The 21,216-nt window shown below is 38.6% G+C and overlaps 2 protein-coding genes across 2 annotated transcripts; one reads left to right on the top strand and one right to left on the bottom strand.

The window, feature by feature from the left end:
• The first annotated feature begins 283 nt into the window (after positions 1-283).
• Positions 284-7,456, top strand: zgc:123217 (uncharacterized protein LOC641414 homolog). Its single transcript, XM_055057841.1, has 6 exons — positions 284-365; positions 1,154-1,168; positions 1,287-1,449; positions 5,546-5,814; positions 5,908-6,053; positions 6,791-7,456. The coding sequence occupies exons 1-6, from the start codon at positions 308-310 to the stop codon at positions 7,088-7,090; spliced, it is 951 nt and encodes a 316-aa protein (XP_054913816.1). The 5' UTR covers positions 284-307; the 3' UTR covers positions 7,091-7,456.
• Positions 7,457-10,564: 3,108 nt separating this feature from the next.
• aldoab (aldolase a, fructose-bisphosphate, b) lies at positions 10,565-16,753 on the bottom strand. Its single transcript, XM_055057770.1, has 7 exons — positions 16,649-16,753; positions 15,140-15,258; positions 13,814-14,080; positions 13,573-13,733; positions 12,488-12,746; positions 11,260-11,459; positions 10,565-11,181 (listed from the first exon to the last, which is right to left on the bottom strand). The coding sequence occupies exons 2-7, from the start codon at positions 15,249-15,251 to the stop codon at positions 11,089-11,091; spliced, it is 1,092 nt and encodes a 363-aa protein (XP_054913745.1). The 5' UTR covers positions 15,252-15,258; positions 16,649-16,753; the 3' UTR covers positions 10,565-11,088.
• Positions 16,754-21,216: the final 4,463 nt, after the last annotated feature.

The raw sequence follows: 21,216 nt of genomic DNA, 5'->3' as shown, positions 1-21,216 counted from the left end.
ACACACACACACACACACACACACACACATCTTTACCAGAGATGCTAGGAAAGAACAGGTTGGGCTGCTTTGATAAGAGATGAATAGAAAGCCACAAAACGTCAAACACTTCATGACAGCTCAATAATTAACTGTACACCTGGTTTCCAGGCTTTGGATGAATGCAAACACGATGTGTTGGAGGTTACTGGTATGAAGAGAAACAGGTTTGGGAAGGGAGTGTTTTTCTTGCTTTATTACTGTACACGTAAAAAGCTTTCATAGCAGTTTGTGTGGACAGAAAGCAGGAAGTTTTAGAGCAAACAACATGGTGGCGGCTTCAACTCTGTGGATGCTGCTGATGTGTACGGTCCTCTCTGGCCGAGGTAGGATTAATTACTAATTATATTTACCCTCCTCGTGTGTTCTGTGGCAAACAGATTAATATAAAATACATAAACTGATTTTTAGTGTTTCTTTATTGTGTGATCCATTTAAATTCAACTGCAATTCAAAAAAGTATTTTTTCTGTTAAACTGTAGCTGTAAAATTTAAAATTATGACATTTTATATCAAAATGCAATGTCAAATTAAAAAATGACCAACTATTTTTGCCTAGTTTCAAGTAGACTTAAAGTAAGACAAAACTAACTCACAAGTAACATCTCAGCAAGAAACAGGAGCTTGTTTTATGTAAATGATTAATTAATATTGATGAAAAAGTTCTAATACTAGCAGATTGCTTCATTTATAACAAGACATTTTTCCTACATCATATGAATTTTATATTATGAAAAAAAATATTTGTCAGTTAGTTTTCTTATCTCAAGTTACTTGCACTGGAAACTAAACAAAAATACTTGGTAAGACTTGATGTTTTTGCAGTGTGTTTATTTATCAGGTTATTGTTGTTTTAACACATATGAATTGACCAAGGAAATATAAGCTTAATTTTATCTGTTTAAATTCATGGTAGCACCGATAGGAAACAATATTATGACAGCAGTAATGTTTATAACAGCGAATTAGGTTCTAAAAATAAACCATGACAAAGCTCAGTTCAAAGTTCACTGTGATGTGAAGGAAAGCGCCAACGGCAGCGCCCTCGTGTGGCCGCTGTGACTCACTGCGAACACCAACCTGCTATTAATCTCTACATTTTCTTTTCCTGCAGGCCTGAAAGCTCAGGGTGAGTGCAATGGCGCTTTTCTCAACTCTTTAAAGTTTTAAATAATGAAAATTACTCCAGTGATTGTTACTGTTACTATACTCCTGTATATATAATTATTATCTGCTTGCTTTGTCAGGCTGTGGAGTGGCACCTCTAAACACGAAGATCGTGGGCGGTGGTGGCGCGACTGCCGGGTCGTGGCCTTGGCAGGTCAGCATCCACCGGAGGTCGAGCCACGTGTGTGGAGGGACGCTCATCAACAGCCAGTGGGTTCTCACAGCGGCCCACTGCATCTTGACGTAAGACCCACTCGACATGTCGTCCACTGTGGGAACCTTTATGAAAAAAGGAGAAATGTTTTTTCAGAAAAGACCAGAACCACCTGAAAATAATCAATAATCATTCAGATTTAGAGCTTGAAGCTAAGGGACAAGAAAGAAAACAAAAATAGACGAGCTAAAAGAAAATCAGGCTTGAAATCAGTTGACAAACTTTAGCCTTCAAGTGCCAGTGTCTCTGCTTTAACACACCTAAGAGCTATGAAACTTTAATAAAATAAAATGTTTCACATATATATTTTTGTTAAATGTGTCACCATGTTGCTGTAATTATGAAACACATAATCTGTGAAAAAAATGTTCTCCATCTCTTCCCTGAGCTCCTTTAGAAGAAATCCACGGCTTCTGATGAAAATCAGCCAATCACAGCCAGGAGTGCCCTAGCTGTCAATCAAGTCTGAGTACACTCTACTAAACGTGCTGACGGCTCAGAAACAGCTCAACAGTTCCTGAAAAACTGTTTCTCCACCATCATCAGTGGCTACGCTAACTAGCATTAGGATTCCTGGCAGATTCTGCCACAACAACCACTGTTGTGTAGTGATTGTGATTGACAAGGCAGACCAGTTAGATTTTTTTATCACAGATTATCTCATATTGCAGATTCGATAAAAATAGTTTTTTTTTTAAAGTTACATATTACATATTTATCAAATAACTACAATACAATCATTTATTTCTGACAGAGACAATGTGAAACATTTGAATAACTGTTGAAAAGGAGAGATGCTTGGTGTCAGATTATAGCAAAACAATATTTTTCACATGGACATGTTGTTGGAAGTAAGCATTAAAGTACAGATTATAAATTAATGAGAAGGCAGTTTAATAATTAGGCGCCGCAGTCTGGATCTGACAGAGAATCTAAAGATTAGGGTGATGGTAAAGAGGCTCTCTAACCTTCAAGAGTTGGGAGTTTACTCGCAAAGATAAAACCATCAAAACACCAGTGGAAAAATTCAAAACATTTCTAATCCAGCTCTAGAAACGGCAGCTCCCCCAACTGGAGAGAATAGGTAACGCACCAGAAAAAACAAAACCTTAAAGGACAGAAAGCGGAGCCGGAAGGATCCAGAACGGTCAGGATACGACAACTTCCCACCAGAAACAGTCATTAGTTCAACAAAAAGTGTTTTAAATCTGAATATTCCAGGTCATCACCTGCCTGCAACACAAAACTAATGCAGATCGAATATCGAATGCATTTAATGCACAATACACAGACAAAACCTGTTTTCTGATTCATTAGTAGTTCATATTTACAGTTTTCCTGGGAACCTGAATTTTGTATTTTTATGAACTTTAAGGCATAATAATCAAGAATAAACTGCTTAAATACACATTATGTCTTTAAAAATGTGTAATTATTGAAATAAATACATTTTCAGTTATATTTCAAAGTCACACTAAACCTGCCACTGCAAAAATAGAAAATCTTACCAAGAACTTTTGGTTTAGTTTCTACTCCAATTATATTAGCACGCATGAAATAAGACAAAATTACCTGAAAAGAAACTTTGTAGCAAGATATACTTATTGAAAGTAAATAATTCCTTAATATTGATTAAAATGTAATATATTGACTTTGAAATGCCTTGCTGAAATGTGCTATACAAATAAAATTTGATTGATTGATTGATAAAAAATGCTCTAGTTTAATTGGCAGATAAATTCACTTATAATCTGGGAAAAACAATAGAAACAACTTGCCAAAGAAACAAATACTTTTTCATCAACATTAACAAATTATTTACTTAAATTAAGTGCATATATCTTGCTATACAGTTAGTTTTGTCTTATTTCAAGTGTACTAAGAGAATTGCAATAGAAACTAGACCAAAAGTACTTGGTAAGATTTTATGTTTGCATGGAAAACCACAGTTTGTTCAGCAGAAACACTTTCTGAGAAAGTGAATGTCTCTTGATATCAGTAACATCTACCTTTACAAACACTGAAGTGACATTTAAGCGATGCAACTAGACAAATATCTTTCAGACAGCAGACAAGGAACTTCCTCGGTGGTGAAACTCTACGCTGCTGACACGCGGCGCTGGGCCTAGTGAGGAACGCGTTGTGTTTCCTGCAAATGTTTCTCACTCAGACTGGTCACCAATGCAGAAAGTCACAAACTGACCAATGTAAGGACAGAAAACCTACAACGATTGAATAAAACTTCAAATATAGTTTTTAAATGAACGTAGTTTTTGCGGTGAATAAAAGGGGATTTTATTCTGTGATGGGTTTTTTAAGGATCCATATTTTTGTCTGTGTGACCTTTAAAGGCAATAAAATACATGAAGAAAGTGCAGGAAGGGATAGTGAGGTGTAAAAAAACAAACAAAATAAAACTTGAAACTCTTACTGGTTCCCTCAGTCTACCACAGGTATGGCACCATAACCCACTTTGCTGGAAATCCACTAATCACAGCGTTTGTATTTTTTTTGGTTTACCTGTAAAGGAGGAAGTGAAACGTTCTGATTCATCATGAGACTTATGATGGCTTAAATGCAGAAACAATTAATAGTAAGCCATCTCTTCTCAGAAGTACAAGCTATACTGCCGTAAAACCATCACATTAGTCTTGAAACTGTGTAATAGAGTAACAGATTTAAGATGTACTTCCTTGGAAAATCAAGAATCAGTACCAAAGGATTCTCCTCTCAGTAAACAATGACTTCACTTTCAAAACAGTGACATTAAAACTGCAGAACATAATTCAAATCACTTCCAGGCATCAATATTGTGCAGCTGCTGGCTAAACGTTTCTGTCATTATCTGACATTAAATCAGATTAAACATTTCCTGCTTCCATGCTAACCTGAGTAAATACAAAAAAAGTGTTTTTTTTTTTATCATCACATTGTTTCAAATAAAGCTAAATATTGCGAAATAACCAAATATTGTTCACAAAGCGACTGCTAAATATTCCCAGTATATCTCTTGGTATGTGCTGAATCTGCATCATCAGAAAAGTAGATCAGAAAGAGTTCCTAAGGCGACAAACAGGAAATTTATGCTCTGAACAGAGATGCAGTTACTCAATCAAGTTCAAACACTGAGTGGCTCCTGACTCATTTCAGTTTCTGTATAGCCTGCCTTGCTGCATGACGTCAAAATTCATCTCCTCTCTTTAGCTGACAACTCAGCAAGTTCAAATTCAACACCAGTAATTTACTAACCATCCTTCTACCTGCTTTCGATAAACAACGAACTAGAACCTGTTTTTTCAAATTTCATGTTCAGAGGTCCAAATTTGACTTTATAAAAATGGTTCAAGGTTTGTTGTGATAAGAAAATCTACTTTATTAGAGTGGATATGTTACACAGAATTCACATTTTGCATGTTGTTGTACTTTCATTAGGTTTTTTATTGCTTCTAAAAACACCCAGCCATGTTATTGCAATGAAGTAACGTTTTTGGTGTTTGGAAAATGAGTCATTTCAAAAACCTCCCAAATACTGAGTCAACAGGCACTGCTACCTAGCAACCAAGTCAGAGCTCCAGGACTGCGCTGTACAATGGCTGCAGGAAAAGACTAAATGTTTTGTTGTTGATTTACAGTCTGGAAACTACTTGTTGACTCTACAGGAGGCTCCACTTCTGCTTTTCATGCCTGTATGGATGTACATTTGTTTTCTGCAGTTTTCATGTGCAAGTGTAAGCGCTGAGATGAGGAGGGTGGCCAGCAGCAACTTATTCGGATTTAAAAGACAAAAGGACCTAAAACAACTTAGTCTGCAGAGAGCTCACAATAGGCACAGCAAAGTAGAACCTCTTTATCTCTTTATTGTGCAAATTAATGTAACAAACATGTTTTGTAGATTACAGACATATCCTAACCTGTTCAAGGAAACACAATCTGCCACCTTTACATATACTTACCACCTTAAATGGTAAGAAATGGCATTTGAGGCTTGCAGAAAATAATATGTCAGATTTGGGGTTATTTGGGACAGAAAACAATTTTAAAAAGAAAAAAACATCCAATAAATTAAGACACACGACGTATTATGAGACTATTTCTTTTCTTATTGTTTAATTTCTCTAAATGCAGGAACACACTGAGTGAGTGGACCCTCTACTTCGGGAGACAGACCCAGGCTGGGCCCAATGATAACGAGGTTTCACGCCAGGTGAGCCAGATCATCGTCCATCCAAACTACAACAACACGCTCTTCAACAACGACCTCGCCTTGATGAAACTCAGCAGCTCGGTCACTTTCAACAACTTCATCCAACCCATCTGCCTCGCCAGCAACCTCAGCCAGTTCTTCAATGCCACTTCATGCTGGATCACCGGCTGGGGAAGACTATTGAGCAATGGTGAGGATCCTGTGTGGAGTTTTGTTTGTCAAATTGAACGTCATCATTTTTAAATGGATCATCTGATGCTAATTTTCACATTGTGATTCTCAGTGTCCTTGCCAGCGACCTCTAATCTACAGGAAGTTGAGATTCCTGTCATTGGAAACAATCAGTGCGCCTGTAGTTACAGAAATACAGACGCAACCATCACGAACAAAATGATGTGCGCCGGGCAAGAGAACAAAGGAGCATGTCAGGTGAATCCCAATAAAGATATAAAAGATCTACAGTCGATTAACAAAGCTGATCCATAATTAAAGCCTCAGCTCAAAGATTCAACCCACAGTATTTTTATCTCTTAAACTAACACAAAGCAATGTGAAGAGAAAGGAAAGTGGTATTTAGTTTCAAGGGGTTCTTTGCGTGCATTTATATTTAAGCTCAACAGCTGAACCACCAGTTAGAGCAGAAAGTCTCTCCCAGACCTTCTGAAACTCTTAACTCAGGCCCTGTTTCAACGACAGTCATTTCTGGTGAAAATGGAAGCGTTTTGTTGTGTTTGTACAGTACATTTACATAAAACCACCAAATGTTTTCTCTGACAACGGCACAGATTGAAAATGGGTTCCAGAGAGCAACGGTTCTGAACTAAAACATGCAGGATGCCGGCCCTCCAGAACCCACTTTGGGGGCCCCTGGTGTAAACAAAGATTATAATTAGGACGTCTTCATGTAAATGTGTCAACAGAAACGAAACAAAAATCCCATTTTCGTTGGATCATTGTGTAAACAGGGCCTCAGTGGTTCCCAAAGTGGCGCGCCCCCTGGGGGGCAGCAGTGCTACTGCAGGGGGGGCAAGATACTAGACAAAATACTTAAGCATTAGTTAGTTTGTTTAATCTGACAAAATATGGAGAAGTTCAATGGTACAAATATTTCTGCAAGACATAACATTGTTTGTTATTTAACTCTGTGTTTCGTCCTGCTGCGTCAGGGAGACTCCGGTGGACCTCTGCAATGCAAGCAGGACTCCAGGTGGATCCAGGCCGGAATCACAAGCTTTGGGATCCCCTGTGCCACTGCAGGTTTTCCTGAGGTCTACGCTCGAGTGTCTCAGTTTCAGGCGTGGATCACAGAGCAGATCGCTGGGACCACAGCGGACTTCGTGACGTTCAGCTCTAACGGCACTGACGCAGACGCCAGCTTTACGTGTCGCAACTCAGGCGATCTTTCCACTCAGTTCTCTTTTGTCCTCCTTCTGACCGTGATGCTGCAGTTATTCATTACTCAATGAAATTCTTTGAGTAAGTTGGAATTTTCAAAGTTATTTATTCATGCTAAATGCAGAAAAATGTCTTTTTTAAATTCAGAAGTTTAATGAAATTTGGAAAGCCTGAGAGATAAATGTATTTTAAACAGCCGGTGCAGTGCAAGTGATTGAGCACTAATGCAGGAAGACTGAATGCTGCACGTCAGTGATGAAGCAATCTGCTGGGTTTCCTTACAGTTGATCAGACTAATCTGACTTGAACATGATGCACTGGTTGGTAACTGGGAACAGTCACAATGACGGCATAATTGGACTGACGTGACTATTTTTGTACAATTAAGTTGTGAACCGAAGTTATTTGAATCTTAATAAAACAATCTAGAAAAAATTATATAATTTTTTGAGTCTGAAAACTCCAATTCACCATTAATCAATTGCTAAATTAGTTAACGATTCAATAATTGACTAATCACAATTAATCTGATTACTCATTTCAGCCCTACTCATAAATTGCATCTGATTGTTTTTAAGAATGTTAAACCTCAAGATCTCAATTTGAACTACACTTTCTTCTTCTTACTACCAGGAATAAACTTCTGCCACATTAATAAACCAGAAAAACAAAAAGTGGAGAATTTCTAATCTGAAGTGCTTAAAAATGGGATAAACTTTAAAACTTCAAATTTATTGATTTTAAATAGACTGTCATTAATATCAAGTAAATCATTTTTATTGTGAGAGACTCTGCAGATGAGATGAGGAGAAAACATTTTTCACGTCGTCAGCAGGCAGAAAGTGCATCTGCGCATGTTGAGAGATTAGAGAGCAAAGCATGGCAGCGACGGCGCAGCTGTCTGTGAGCACGTCCACAAGAGGCTGGAGGCTCGTGATCAAAATGACACTCAGGCCTTTTTTAGACCGAGGCTGGACACAACAGAGACGACATTCAGGCCTAAGATTAAAAAAAGAGAAAAACTAATAACTGATCTCTAACTGGAGATAAAAGCACAAGACTGGAACAGTTGGGACTTTCAAAGCTTCTTTATCTGGTGTTTATTTAGGCACAAATTGTGTTGAATGTGACACTTTTCAATGTGGGTAAGGAGGAAAGCGATAAGGAGTTTGACACTTCATCATATTACTCATGACAGCGTGACATTTTCTGTCATTTAATAGACGTCCGACTCTAAATCTGGCGGTGACCTCACCACGACCGTTTCCTCTGCAAAGAAGGAACTCGTGAAATGCCACAGAAATTCATGTGAAAAGAGAAACCGGGCCCCACAGAACAAAAGTACAAAGAAAAAATGTAATTAGCCATTAAAAAAGGAGAACAGAGTTCAGTCTGGCATGGAAGAGCAAGCGATGCGTGAAGATGATTAAAGTGTGAAAACAGGGCAGAACTGAAGTGGCGTTTTGTTGCTTTCATGCATGACAGCAAGAAGTCCAGGTTAGAGGAAGCTCTAACATAACGAGAAACTACAGGTAAGTGATGATCTCGTGTATTGTGAATTTAAGAAGTGAAAGAAAAAATGGGAACAAGAAACAACAAAACTGTAAAAAAAAAGAGCATCCAAATGTTTTCACTGCTGATGAAATTACATCTACTCTGAAAAATGTTCTCATTCGGTGTCACATTCACACCAGGCTCCCCATCAGGGGTTTGATAAAAATACTAAAGGTCACTGGGGGTCAAAGATTTGAACTACTATGTTGTGACTGCTGGGTGGAGCTGTTTGCCTTCCAGTCAAACAGCTCCACTGTTTATAAAGATAATAGATTTTTCAAATCTACCAAAACCATATAAAACTCAATAACTAGAAAGGAAAATTGGACTTTCTTCAATGTTTTTAATAATCTGTCGTCTCTGTCTGGCTCCTTTTTGGTTTAAAAATGCTACTTTTACTTTGTTTTAGATTTTTTCTAGACATTCAGGAGAACTTAGTGTCTTTGCAAGAAGATGCAAAAATATAAGTATTAAAGGCTTCAAAAGAAAACCAACAACTGCATTTCCATGAACCATCTTATGGAAATGGGAATTACGAAAATAAATTTGCTCAACGGAAACACACCAATTGAAAAAAATAGTTTTTTCAATGATAATGAGCTGGATTTTCGGCTGTATTTCATAAATGAGCAGTGGAAACACTTTTTTTTTTACGTCACATGAGTCATGTGATCAACAGGATGTTACTACTGGGGGAGATGAAGAAGACAACAGGATGATGGCATGTTTTAAATGACATGTGTGAATAAATGTATTTCTTTTTGTAAAGATTTTGTTGGCTCTAGTGGTCTTTATTTGACAGGAAACACGGTACTGACGGAGGGAAGACATGCGGCAAAATGTCACCAGGCTGGGAATCGAACCTACGACCACCGCCACAAGGACCAAATCCTCAACACGTTAGTGTTAGTGATAATGTCCAACATGATCTGATTGCTTGACAGCTCTACATTACTGCAGCTGAAATTTATAATTTTATTTAATTACTGTAGTTTTTTTAAGCTAAGCATGTTTAGAAAAAATCTGCCATTTAGATTTACATAAATTTGCAGCAAGCATCAGATAAAAGTGGTGAAGATGATAGAATAATCTGGAATAATCAGTTGCTCATACTATTTGAGGTTTTTAAGTAAATTTTATAATTAATCACTAATTGCTGAAATACACCACTCAGTCAGAAACAACCAATCAGAGCCAGTAGGAGGGACTTAGAGCTGTCAATCAAGCTCATGCGTAACCTGTCTCTGCTAGGCTATAGCTGGTTCACCACTGATTTATTTTCCTAAGTCGTTTCTCCAGCATTATGATAATGAGCGGCTAAGACCCGCCTCCTGGCTCTGATTGGAGGTTTTTGACTGGGAACATTTCATATTAGTAGCGCTGGGAGGAGAGATCAATTAAACAGATTATCTGATATTATACTGTCAGGACACAGTGACAATTTTAATAAATATAGAAAAAAATAATTTTTGTAAAAGTCACATACTGGAGAATTAAGCTAATCTCCATTGTTTTGCTGTAATGTTCAAACAACTCAATTCATTCATTACAGATATTCTCAAAATTATATGTGAATTTATTTTACAAATTAAGACAGCAGAGAAGAACCGGGCTGCAGCTGTTATGAAACTCAACCGCTGCCACGTTTAGATGGCGACAAAATGAGGACGACATTCTGCGAGGGGGACGCCGTGACTAAAACGGGTTTCGCTTTTGTTGCGACTGACGTTTGTTTGCCCAGTGATAACATCTTTTATCTTCTCAGCACCTTTCTTATCAGACATTGCAAAAATGCATTTTCTTCCTCTTTCCAAAGCACACTTAGACAATTGTGTCTGCAGAGATGCAGAAGTTAATCTTTGAGCGTTGCTTTGTTTTGTCAGTAGTGCAGCTTCTCTCACCATGTCCCTGCTTCAGGTTAGCTCTGTCATTTCTGCGAGACACAAAGAGCATGCAAAGAGAAGCCAACTACAAAATGGAGGAAAGCGACGTGTTTGGATACAAACTTTATTTCATGGTATTTGTACACTGGAAAAAACACAAATCTTACTGAACATTTTTAGTTATGTTTCTAGGTGGATAATTACTTAATATTGTTCCACTGGTAAAAATTAATATTGAGAAATTACTTACTTAAAACAAGCTCCTATATCTTGCTAAAAAGTTACCTGTAAGTTAGTTTTGTCTTATTTCAAGTGTGCTAGAAAGTAGACTAAAAACACGTAGTAAGATTAGTATTTTTTGCCGTGTAAATGTTAAACTCTGTACTCGTCCGAAGCAGATCAAGGAACAAAATGTGTAAAAACAAAAAGGGAATCTTCACCTGTACAAAAAGGTGTTTAGAAATAAAAGTAAGGGAATGGAGACAAACATTTTCCATCAACCACTTCTTCTTTCTCTTGTTAGTGTTACTGGTGAACAAAGGATGTTGAAGGCGCTCCTTTATGGAGGAACTGCCCTTTTTATAAATGGTGATGCGATAATGGTGAGTAGACGGTGGGGAGTGCGTTTATGCTTAATAAGCATGATTAGCCACAAACAGTGACTCTCCACCAGCAGCGCTGCTTCCAGAGGAGACGTATTTGCCCTGGCAGGCCAGGCTGTTGGCCTGAAGGAGGAAAATAAAATGTACATTAGTGGATTTATTCCAAGTTCATTCTGGAGCATTTTGTAATTGAAAGCTTACCAGAGCTCTCTTGATGAACTCATCTTGGCATGCCTTTCCGTTCTCCTTCTTGCCCCCCCAGGCTTTGAGGGCGGAGGCTTGCAGAGCGCGGCCGTATGAGAAGGTCAGAGCCCAAGGTCGGTGCAGAGGGCACTGGTTCATGGCATTCAGGTTAACAGAGGCCTCCTCCTCACTCTGGCCACCAGACAGGAAGGTGATTCCTGTACAAGGCATGAAAATACAGTCAAGTAACAACTTTCCCTGAAGATTTATCCAGAGCAGGCCCAAGACATATGTGAGTGAAGGGGCTGCCAACACCACCAGGGGGCCCCCAAGAGCACTGTTTTATTTTATTTTGTAGTAATAAATTACACATTTTATACTTTCTGTCAACTTTCTGTTTGACATTTTAAGAACAAAACATATTAAACTTTTCAACTTGTTTACTGTAAATTAAGTATTTGTCTGCAAATGTTATTTGCAAACAATTAAATTAATACATCACACAGCAAATACCACTCTGCATTTTCAAAATGAAATTAATTTGCTTGTTTGCTTCTCCTGTAAGATTAAAACCAAGAGAAATAATAAAACGAGTCTAATGTACACTGCAAAAAATACCAATCTTACCAAGTATTTTTGGTCTAAGTTCTAGTGTAAATGTCTTAGTTCACTTAAAATAAGACAAAACTAACTTAAAAGTGGATTTTCAGCAAGACATAGGAGCTTGTTTTAAGTCAATATTTAATTAATATTGATTAATATCCTTAAGTATTGGTCCCACTAATGTGAGTTACTAATATGAAGACATTTCCTCATAATAAATTAGGAAATGTCTCGCTTATAAAAGAATTTCCTCTTACAAGTGGAAATATCTTTTCATCAATATTAAATTATATGTTATAATATTACTGACTTAAAACAAGCTCCTATATCTTGCTAAAAAGGTACTTGTAAGTTAAACTTGTCTTATTTCAAGTGTGCTGAGATATTCCTCTAGAAACTAAAAAACGCTTGTTAAGATTGTGTGTTTTTGCAGTGTGAGCTAATAATAGGAACATGCACAGTGTAGCGTAGGCCTGATGAAGTATCTAGTTTTTGACATGTTAATAATATGCTTAGGGCCCCAAAAATGTTTGGGCCGGCCCTGCATTAATCCTTTATATCAACAAATCCATCAAGAACCGAGGATGTATATAAGAAAGCTGCCTTTCTTTTTGTTTTCTTTAAGTGTTTAAATGTCGTTTACCTGGGACGGCAGGGGGCACAGTGCGGCGCAGCGCAGTGACCGTTGCCATGGCGATCTCCTGGTTGCTGTACTTGTGTGAGCAGGAGTGTCCGGAGGTGACCATGTTGGGCTTGAGCAGGGTGCCCTCGAGGTAGACGTGGTGGTCGGACAGGGCTTTGTAGACGGCGGCCAGGACCTTCTCGGTGATGTACTGGCAGCGCTTCAGGTCGTGGTCGCCATCAGGGAGGATCTCCGGCTCCACGATGGGGACGATGCCGTGCTGAGGGAGGGAGGCAGGAGCGAGGGCAACACGATGGGGGCGAGAGGAAAGAATATCAGAGGAAAGACATTGCTGATGCTACAGGTGACATTTTATGCTTCCTGGAACAGTCAGCACAGCTCTATACTAAATGACTTCATTAAATACTAAATCATTCTTAGATGATGAGACTTTGCTCTGCTCAGTTCCTCCTGCTCTGAGCGCCTTTCAGAATGAACTGTTTTAGGGCCTGTTGTCACGTTAACAGCAATGTTTACACTGAAAACAGTGAAAACAGACGTGCAGTCATACAACTGTACTTCTTTAAAAAGCAGAAGAGGAGCCTCCTGTACAATCCACAAGAATGCAGCACATAGTTTCAATACTGTAAGTGAACAAGAAAATACTTCTGTTTTCCAGCAGCCATTGCACACATGCAGCAGTAAAACCAGCTGACCAAGCGTGCTGGTAAGCAGCTAGGCCTTGTTTGGGTAGCTAGGTCAGGGGCAGAGCCTGATGATTTGTGACTCAACAATCAGGAGCTTTTTGAAAGGAGCCACTTTCCAGACATTAATTAATTGGCAAGGTGTTTTTTAAGAACTTGAGCTGTTTTTAGAAGCAGTTGAAACACAAATGTAAGTACAAAAACAAACAAAATGTAAACTTAGCATAATAGGTCATCTTTAAATTCTAACTTCTTAACATTCTCCTGACAGTGATGGGCATATTGTATTTGAGTATTTACGACTCTTAAGCTTTTTTTAAAGTTTAACTTAACAACCATGCGATTAACGGACACAAAATTCTCAGTGAAAGATTCTAAACCTTCTCAAGAGATCATGCTCACCATCTGGCAGATGCTGGCATAGCGAGCCAGGACGTTGGCATTCTCCAGGATGGCCAGCTTTGAGGGGGTGGTGGGAGTGATCTTCAGGACACAGCGCCACTTGGCGAAGTCAGCACCATCCTTCTTGTACTGTGCACAGCGCTCATACAGTCCATCGAGACCTGTAGGATGGAGAATATTTTAAAAGTGGCTGATACAAATCGCTGGTAAAGGATTCACTACCAGCTCCTGCTCTACTCACCCTGGGTGGTTGTCTCGCCGTTGGTTCCGGCCAGAGGGACAACGCCCTTGTCTACCTTGATGCCGACCACCATGCCTCTTTCCTTCAGGTACTGGGGGAAAGTCTTTCCGTCGTCGGTCTTCTGGTACATGGTCTCGTGGAACAGGATGACGCCACCGATGCACGGGACGATGCGGTCGTCAGCAGTGAAGAGGAGCTGGCGGTACAGCCTCCTGTTCTCCTCAGTGTTCTCAGCATTGATGCTCTGGAAGCGCTTAGCCACACTCCCTGCAGGTTATAAAGCCACTCTTTGATTGAACTCTTGCAGAAGATTCCATATTATTTTGATTTAAAGGTGCATATATCAATGCTAAAGTGTTCCAAAGTTATATATTTCAGGCGAGTAAAGAGTTATCCAGTTACTGTCAACATGGGCTTGTTGGCTAAACAACCATTGCTTTATCCCCCAATATTTCTAAATTGCTTGAGTGACACTATTTGTGGTTGTAATTACAGTAAACAAATGGTAATTTAGTGAGATATGACACATGATTAGATTGATACCATCTTTTATATCTGGGACAGAAAATAATGTTCAAATCTAAACCAGATTAGTTTTTGCTCTTACAGGTTATTTATTTTATCTGTGAAAACAGAAATAAAATGGCAAGTTCAATGTTTCTTAATACCCTTTAGACATAATGCTAAAGTTATCAGACAATTTGCTTCTTCCAATTTGGGTTGAATCACATTTAAAAGGCTATACTGAGTTCTGTTAATATTATAATATATTATTATAATGATTTTTCATCATTTTTTAGAACTTTTTGTGTGAACCTTTAAATCCGTTGTTGCTCTTACACCTGAATTTCCCCTTTGAGAGACAAGTTGTTTCTATTTCTAAAGGTTGTTTAAAATCTAAAGTTTAAAGGCTTGGCCAAAGCCAAACAGGATAACTCTTTGGTAAAAAGAGATTTATTAAGGTGCAGTTTGGAATTACAACGCTGAAGTTTGGCATATGGACGACTTTGAATGGTATTCTATTTAAAAACTACCAGACATTAAGAACTGAATTAAACTATGCTGATAAATGATCCATAGAAACAGTTTAGATTTAACCATTTTCTCTATTTTTGAAAATAAAGCAATATTGGTGTTCAGAACAGAGCGCAACATGGCATAGTGTTCAACAGCTTGAAGTTAATAGATCTCCATACCGCTGCTGCTACGTTTATTGAGTTGAGTAGTGTTCAGATGCCAACTCTTGGTTGCTATGACATAAATAGCTTTTTAAGGAGGATGTCTTGCTTTCCATTCGCGGTGGATTCTCACTGCTCTCTCTCTCACCTGTGGACTCATCTGCAGCAAGGATTCCCTTGCCTGGAGCGACAATCTTCTGAGCAATGTCACAGAGCTCCTTCTTCTGCTCAGGAGTGAGGAAAGGGTATGCGTGAGGCATCCTGACTCTGTGCAGAGAAAGGAAGCGCAGATAAAGCTTTGGAGCAGCAAAAGCAAACATGGGGCTTAAACTGAATGGGGGAAAAAGTTCAGCAAAACTGCAAAGGTCTGTGGTTTTGGTTTTCTTCTAGATGAGTGGGAAAGTACAAGATGAAGGCCAAGGACCGAAAGGTCGACAATGTGAAGGAAGTGGTGGTAAGGTGTCTTTGCATGTTTTTTTTTACTCTCTCTCTAATGTTCTGGTAATAAGCGAAACCTACTGAAGTGTTTGACACAGTTTCACGTGTACAAGTGTTTCTGCTGCTTCCCAGCTTCATTTTATTGTTGCTTACCAGGGCAGAATAGTAGATAGAAAAAAATGAGGGATAAATTTCCACCAAAAAGTTGACAAATTTTGAGACTAATCTCAGAAATTTAAAAAAAGTAAGAAAAATCAGCTTCTGAACTTGAAAAGTAAAAAATTTGCTAGAAAACTCAATTTTGAGATAAATCTAAGACATTTTTCTGGAAAAAACAGATTTCAGAGTTTCAAAAGTTTTTCCTACAATATTTCATTTTCTTTTTTTCTCACAGATTTTCAGTTTTTTGAGCTGATAAATTTTCTTGCTTCAATAAAAAATTGAGATTAATCTAAAAATCTCAGGGTTTTTTTGTAAATATTTGGAGCTCAGAAAAGACGTAGTTTTTATAGGAAAGAATTCTGTGATCCCCCTTTTTTCCTGTTTTTCTAGCTGCAGTGGCCCCAACATGCCGCCGTACTTAGATCTACACTCCACTCTTTAAAATCCCTCCTAGCATGTGACTGACCTATTCCATTTTCCAACCCAGTATCTCTGACCTTTCCCTTCACACTTGCTGCCCTCTTCCTCTTGTCTTTGCCTGCTCTATGAATAGGCTGAGCTAAATTTACATGGTATGCCACTGCAAGGCTCCAAAGCCGAGGAAAAATCCTCAGATGTTCAGCAGCCATGGCACTCTGGAGGAGGAGTAACAATGCAAACAGCCCTGCTAGATTAAAATCTTTTTCAACGACTTGTCAGTTTCCCACGCGTAGAAAACAGAAACGCCACCACATTGACCACAGTCTGCAATGCTCTGTCTGCTCACTCATAGCACTTATTGAGCCATAGCAAGCTGTTACGTTCATTGTATGAGGGCTAAACATAAATAGATTTCCAGGCAGAAGTACTTTGACGATGTTATTCACCACATGTTAAAAGTCTTTGTAATGAACAAGATAAAAACTTGTCATCTGCACTGGTGAGTCTGTGGGTTGCATGCAAAAAATTGTCATCTGCTGAGATCACACAAAATGTGACGATCATCTGTTTCATCTCTAACTATTCAAAATATTAAATAAAAAACAGATTTCAGACTCTATGCTCTTTTTTATTTTACCTTTGAGTTTGGGAGGAGAGCTGAGAGAAGAGTGGTAGGCAGAAGATCCGGCCTTCGTCTGCGACACCTCTCCTCCGCGCTGGCCCTTGTATTTATCCTGCCTTTGTGACCCCTCACATTTCAGCTGTCTGGCTATAAAAAGAACAGGGCGCAACCAGAGACGGCTTGTGACATTCAGTGAGCTCTCAGGCTGGAGTAGCATGCTAGTGAGCAGCCACTGAAAGGGCAAAGATGGTTTCAGTGAATGGCAGAGAATGCAACAAAGTTGGAACAGTTGTAGAGGTGAACAGGCAGGTTTGCTTGATCCCAATTCTTTTACACTTCTGCACCTAAATTCAGCAATTTCCAACATTTTTTTAGTGTTTTAGTGAAATGTGTACAACTAAAACACTGTTCAAAATTTATTACGCAAACCAAAACACGCCTCTTATTTTAAAGGCTGAATGGTAAAACATTGCTGTGTAACCATGGATGCGACGTTTTCACAATTTGTACAGTTACAATCACAAACTATGATGTGTTTTATGGAGGTTTTATGTGATATAAAGTTAAACAAAAAATTGCAATAAAAACCTAAAAAACCTAAAAATTAACTCCTTTGATACTTTTACACCCAAATGAAATCACCTATTTATCCTGATACACTATTTACTGAGTCGATAGTGTCATTTCCAGTATACATGCAGCTGTTCTGTGAAGGTTTGCTAGAGAACATTAGAAAACATTGAAAACTAAAGAACCCAGCAGACAGGTCAGGAAAGTTGTGAAGTTTAAAGCAGAATTAGGTTCTATAACTTTATTTACAAGCTGCTCACTGCATGATCAAAATGCAAAACAAATCTATCTGTACTTATACAGAGCTGATAGAGGGGAACCATAGAACACTTCCTGCTGCAACCGCAGTGAAAAGTGGTTGAAACACTGAGGGGGCTGGAGGCAAATACATGCTAAACGTCTGCAGCTGTGGCAATTATTCATGCATGGTTACTGCCTTGTATCTGTGATCTACTTTTGTTGGTCTGTCATATAAAATATAAATAGGTTGACTGAAAAATGTGACTATGATAAGACAAAATGTGAAAGTTAAAGGGGAATTAAAACTTTTGCAATCACTCTATAGAGTGCTAATGGTACAAATGGGGGCTTGTGCAGCATGTGACACTGCAAACCTGCAAGCCAGACACGGCAACACAGAGCACTGATCCTTGACCTTTTCCTGACCTTTCTCGCCCGTCTTTGCTTGGCAGGAATGGGGGTCAAACAGCAAGCTCTTGAAAAGGTTGGACGCTTTATATCTGTGATACCCATCCCACAGCTGGGTAGTGGGTGAGGAGTAGGACCCTTAAAGGTGACCTATTATGCTTCCTAAAACAGCTTCAGATTTTTTTTGTTTTTTTTTACAGATAATCAGATTTTAGTCTGCTCAGTTCTGCCTATGTCGAGCTCCTTTCAGAATCAGCGGTTTCAGGGATCTGTCACTTCAAAACCAAATAAGCTGCTGCTGGCCCAATGCAACGTTTACACTCACTGGAAAAAACTTGCAACCCTACAACTTGGAAAAGCAGAAACTGAGCTTCCTGCACAACCACTGAAAATTCAGCACGTGGTTGCGAGATAGTATCTCACAGGGCCAGTCCAAGCCTTTTGGGGGCCCTAAGCAGATTTTAATTTGGGGGCTCCTCATACCAACATGCCAATACCAGATGCTTTATCATACCTGAGCTTAGGAATGATAAATGATACCTACTATCACTACTGTCATTTGTCATTAACTTACATCATACCAGTGTTATTGTGGCTGATGATTTTAATCTTACAGGAATAGCAAACTAAAAAAACATTTGGAGTTTTAAATGCAGAGTGGTATTGAGGTGTGCCATATTAATTTACGTATCTGAAAGTAACATAAGCTGATAAATGCAAAATTTACAGTAAAGTTAACAAGATTGATATTTTATAATTCACTTGTGGTGCCAGCCAACATCAAGAAGACATTAGCTTATTATTTGTATATGTAATAGAATTTAGTTTGGATTATTCGATGGTATTTAAAATATAAACATGTATTTTATCATGCTAGCTTGATGCTCTTAAGGCTCCCTGGAGGTGCGAGACCCCTAAGCAGCCGCTTAACTTGCATTTCGCTTAGGCTAGCTCTGGTAAAAACTCTTGTCTTCTTCAGCAGCCATTGTAAAGCGCATACAACAGTAAAACCAGCTGACCAGGATGCGCTGTGGTGGCTCAGGGGGTTAGCACACCCCATGTTTGGAGGCCCTAGCCCTCGACGCAGCTGTCACGGGTTCGATTCCTGGTCCTGGTGACCTTTGCCGCATGTCTGCCTACAGTCGCAGAAAATACAAGCCACTAGCACCGTAAAAACTCTTCAGAGAAAAAAATAGAACCCCGCTCCCCCCAAAATACAGCTGACCAAACATGCTAGCGTTTGCTGATTAGTGACATTACATGCTGACTGTTTTTGATGCGGGTCACGTTCCAGACACCAAAACTCATTAGCTTAGTATACAGCACTACGCAGCAGCTGAGACTGAAATGGAAGTACAAAAATGTGAATTTTGCATAATTCAACCCTTCTAAAGCAGAACAAAGTGAGTAAGCTTTATCACTGATGCCCAGCAGTGAGTGGGGAGGTTCATTTCCTGAGCTGGAGGCTTAGTGAGTGAAAAAAACAAAGGGCTGAGACATGAGAGTAATGAACTCAAAACTCAGACTTTCTGTCTCACCCTGCAGCAAACCTTAGATTATGATAAAACAGATCAGCCTTAATGTTTTCAAGATACAATTCAGCTGAAACAATCTCTAGAAACGTGATTTTTTTCTCTTCATAAGCAACATACAGAATGCATCTTTGACAACCAGCTGACATACAGAATCAGCTCATACTGTCTCACACAGGATAAGAGTATTCAGAGTAAGACTGACGGAAGCAGAAACATAACTTTGCTTTTCCATGAGTGTTGAAAGAAGACTTGAAAGACTCGTATGATTTGACAGACGGCTAAATGCTAATATTTTCACACCTACATGATTTGGACTCTTTCTGAATCAAACCAGCAGCAACTTCTATTTAACAACAACAAACCCCATTTTCTCCTTTGGCAATGTCAAATTTATTCAAACTATCACAAAAACCAGCGTTGGATAAATAAATAATATCACCTTTAAAAGTTGCAGTAGAGAAATACAGTAGACTTCCATCTGTTTGTGGAGTCACCAATTGTAGTTATATGCAGGCATTTTCCTGTTTCTTTAAGGTTAATGTAAGGACAGTGGTGTTCAGCGAATCGCTGTTAATTAAGTTTTGCTATGAATCACAAGAAAAGACTATTTTAATGTACTGACTTTAAAGTTGCTGTATGTAACTTTTATAAAAATATTTTTTTACCTGTTTGTTAAAACTCTCATTATGTTGTGAAAGCATGACAATATGAGACAGATAATCTGTGAAAATAAAAATAAGTCAAGCTGCTCTGCCATCTCTCAGTGCAAACTAGAAACAAGCAATCAGAGCTAGGAGGAGTCTTAGTGCTGTCAATCATAGCTGTTGCGGTGCTGCTCATCTCCTCTTCACCTCTCTGAATGCTAATGGCAACCAGTGACGGCGGACAGTTTTTCCGTAATGGTGAGATGCTTCTCTGCCATTAACACATTAAGCAGTGCATTCACAAGAATGACTGACAGCGCTAAGACCCTCCTCCTGGCTCTGATCGGTTGTTTTGGGTTGGGAACGGTGTATTTCGTCAGACATCCATAGCAGCATGGAGAATGTGGAGAAGATCAATCTCTTCAGAAACTATAAGTCTCATGCCATTATTTCACAACATGTTGAACATTTAAATAAATATGGAAAAAAAAAGCTATGTTTTAAAATAAAAGTTACATACTGCAGCTTTAGGGTGTAACCAAACCACAACCCAATAGAAGTTTGAACAACAGCAAAGAGTGTACTGTTAATGTCATGTCAAAATAATGTGGTTTGTATGCACTAGATTTATTTTAAGTTGGAGTAAATGAGACTAGATGCAAATATATGTCATCATTTAATTTTTTTTGGTATTTTTTCGTTAGTTTCGGAGTAATGTGCTACGTTTTTGCTTGGTTCATAACATACTAAAAGGCAGGGGAAAAGATGTAAGAATGTTTCATAAACCAGTCAAAGCTGATGTTAATAATTCAATATTGTTCTGTAATGCATTAATGCTTATTTCTTCTTAATTACAAAATCTGCTCCATATTCTATTTGTATAACTCACTGAAAGGGGGGATGTTGCATAAACAAAGTTTCTGCAGATATCTCCTCCCACACCACCACCAAACTTCAAGCATTGTTGACTGCATCAAAAAGCTACGTGCAAGCAAAGGTGTGTTGACTTCCAGCTCTATATTTTATGACTAAAACAGGCAAAAACACAAGATATTTGATGCAAAAGTAATCAGAGGGGAAATCAATAGCAGATGTACTAATGTAAATTAAGCAGTAAGATTATTTTTGTTTCAGGATAAAAAACTACCGCAAATTTGTCTGGTTTTGTTTTATGATGTGACTTCAT

This window comes from Poeciliopsis prolifica, unplaced genomic scaffold (genome assembly GCF_027474105.1).
Source record: "Poeciliopsis prolifica strain line A6 unplaced genomic scaffold, Auburn_PproV2 SCAFFOLD049, whole genome shotgun sequence".
Lineage (NCBI taxonomy): Eukaryota > Metazoa > Chordata > Actinopteri > Cyprinodontiformes > Poeciliidae > Poeciliopsis > Poeciliopsis prolifica.
The sequence above is the reverse complement of the archived record's forward strand: the minus strand, read 5'-3'. Positions and strand labels throughout refer to the sequence as shown.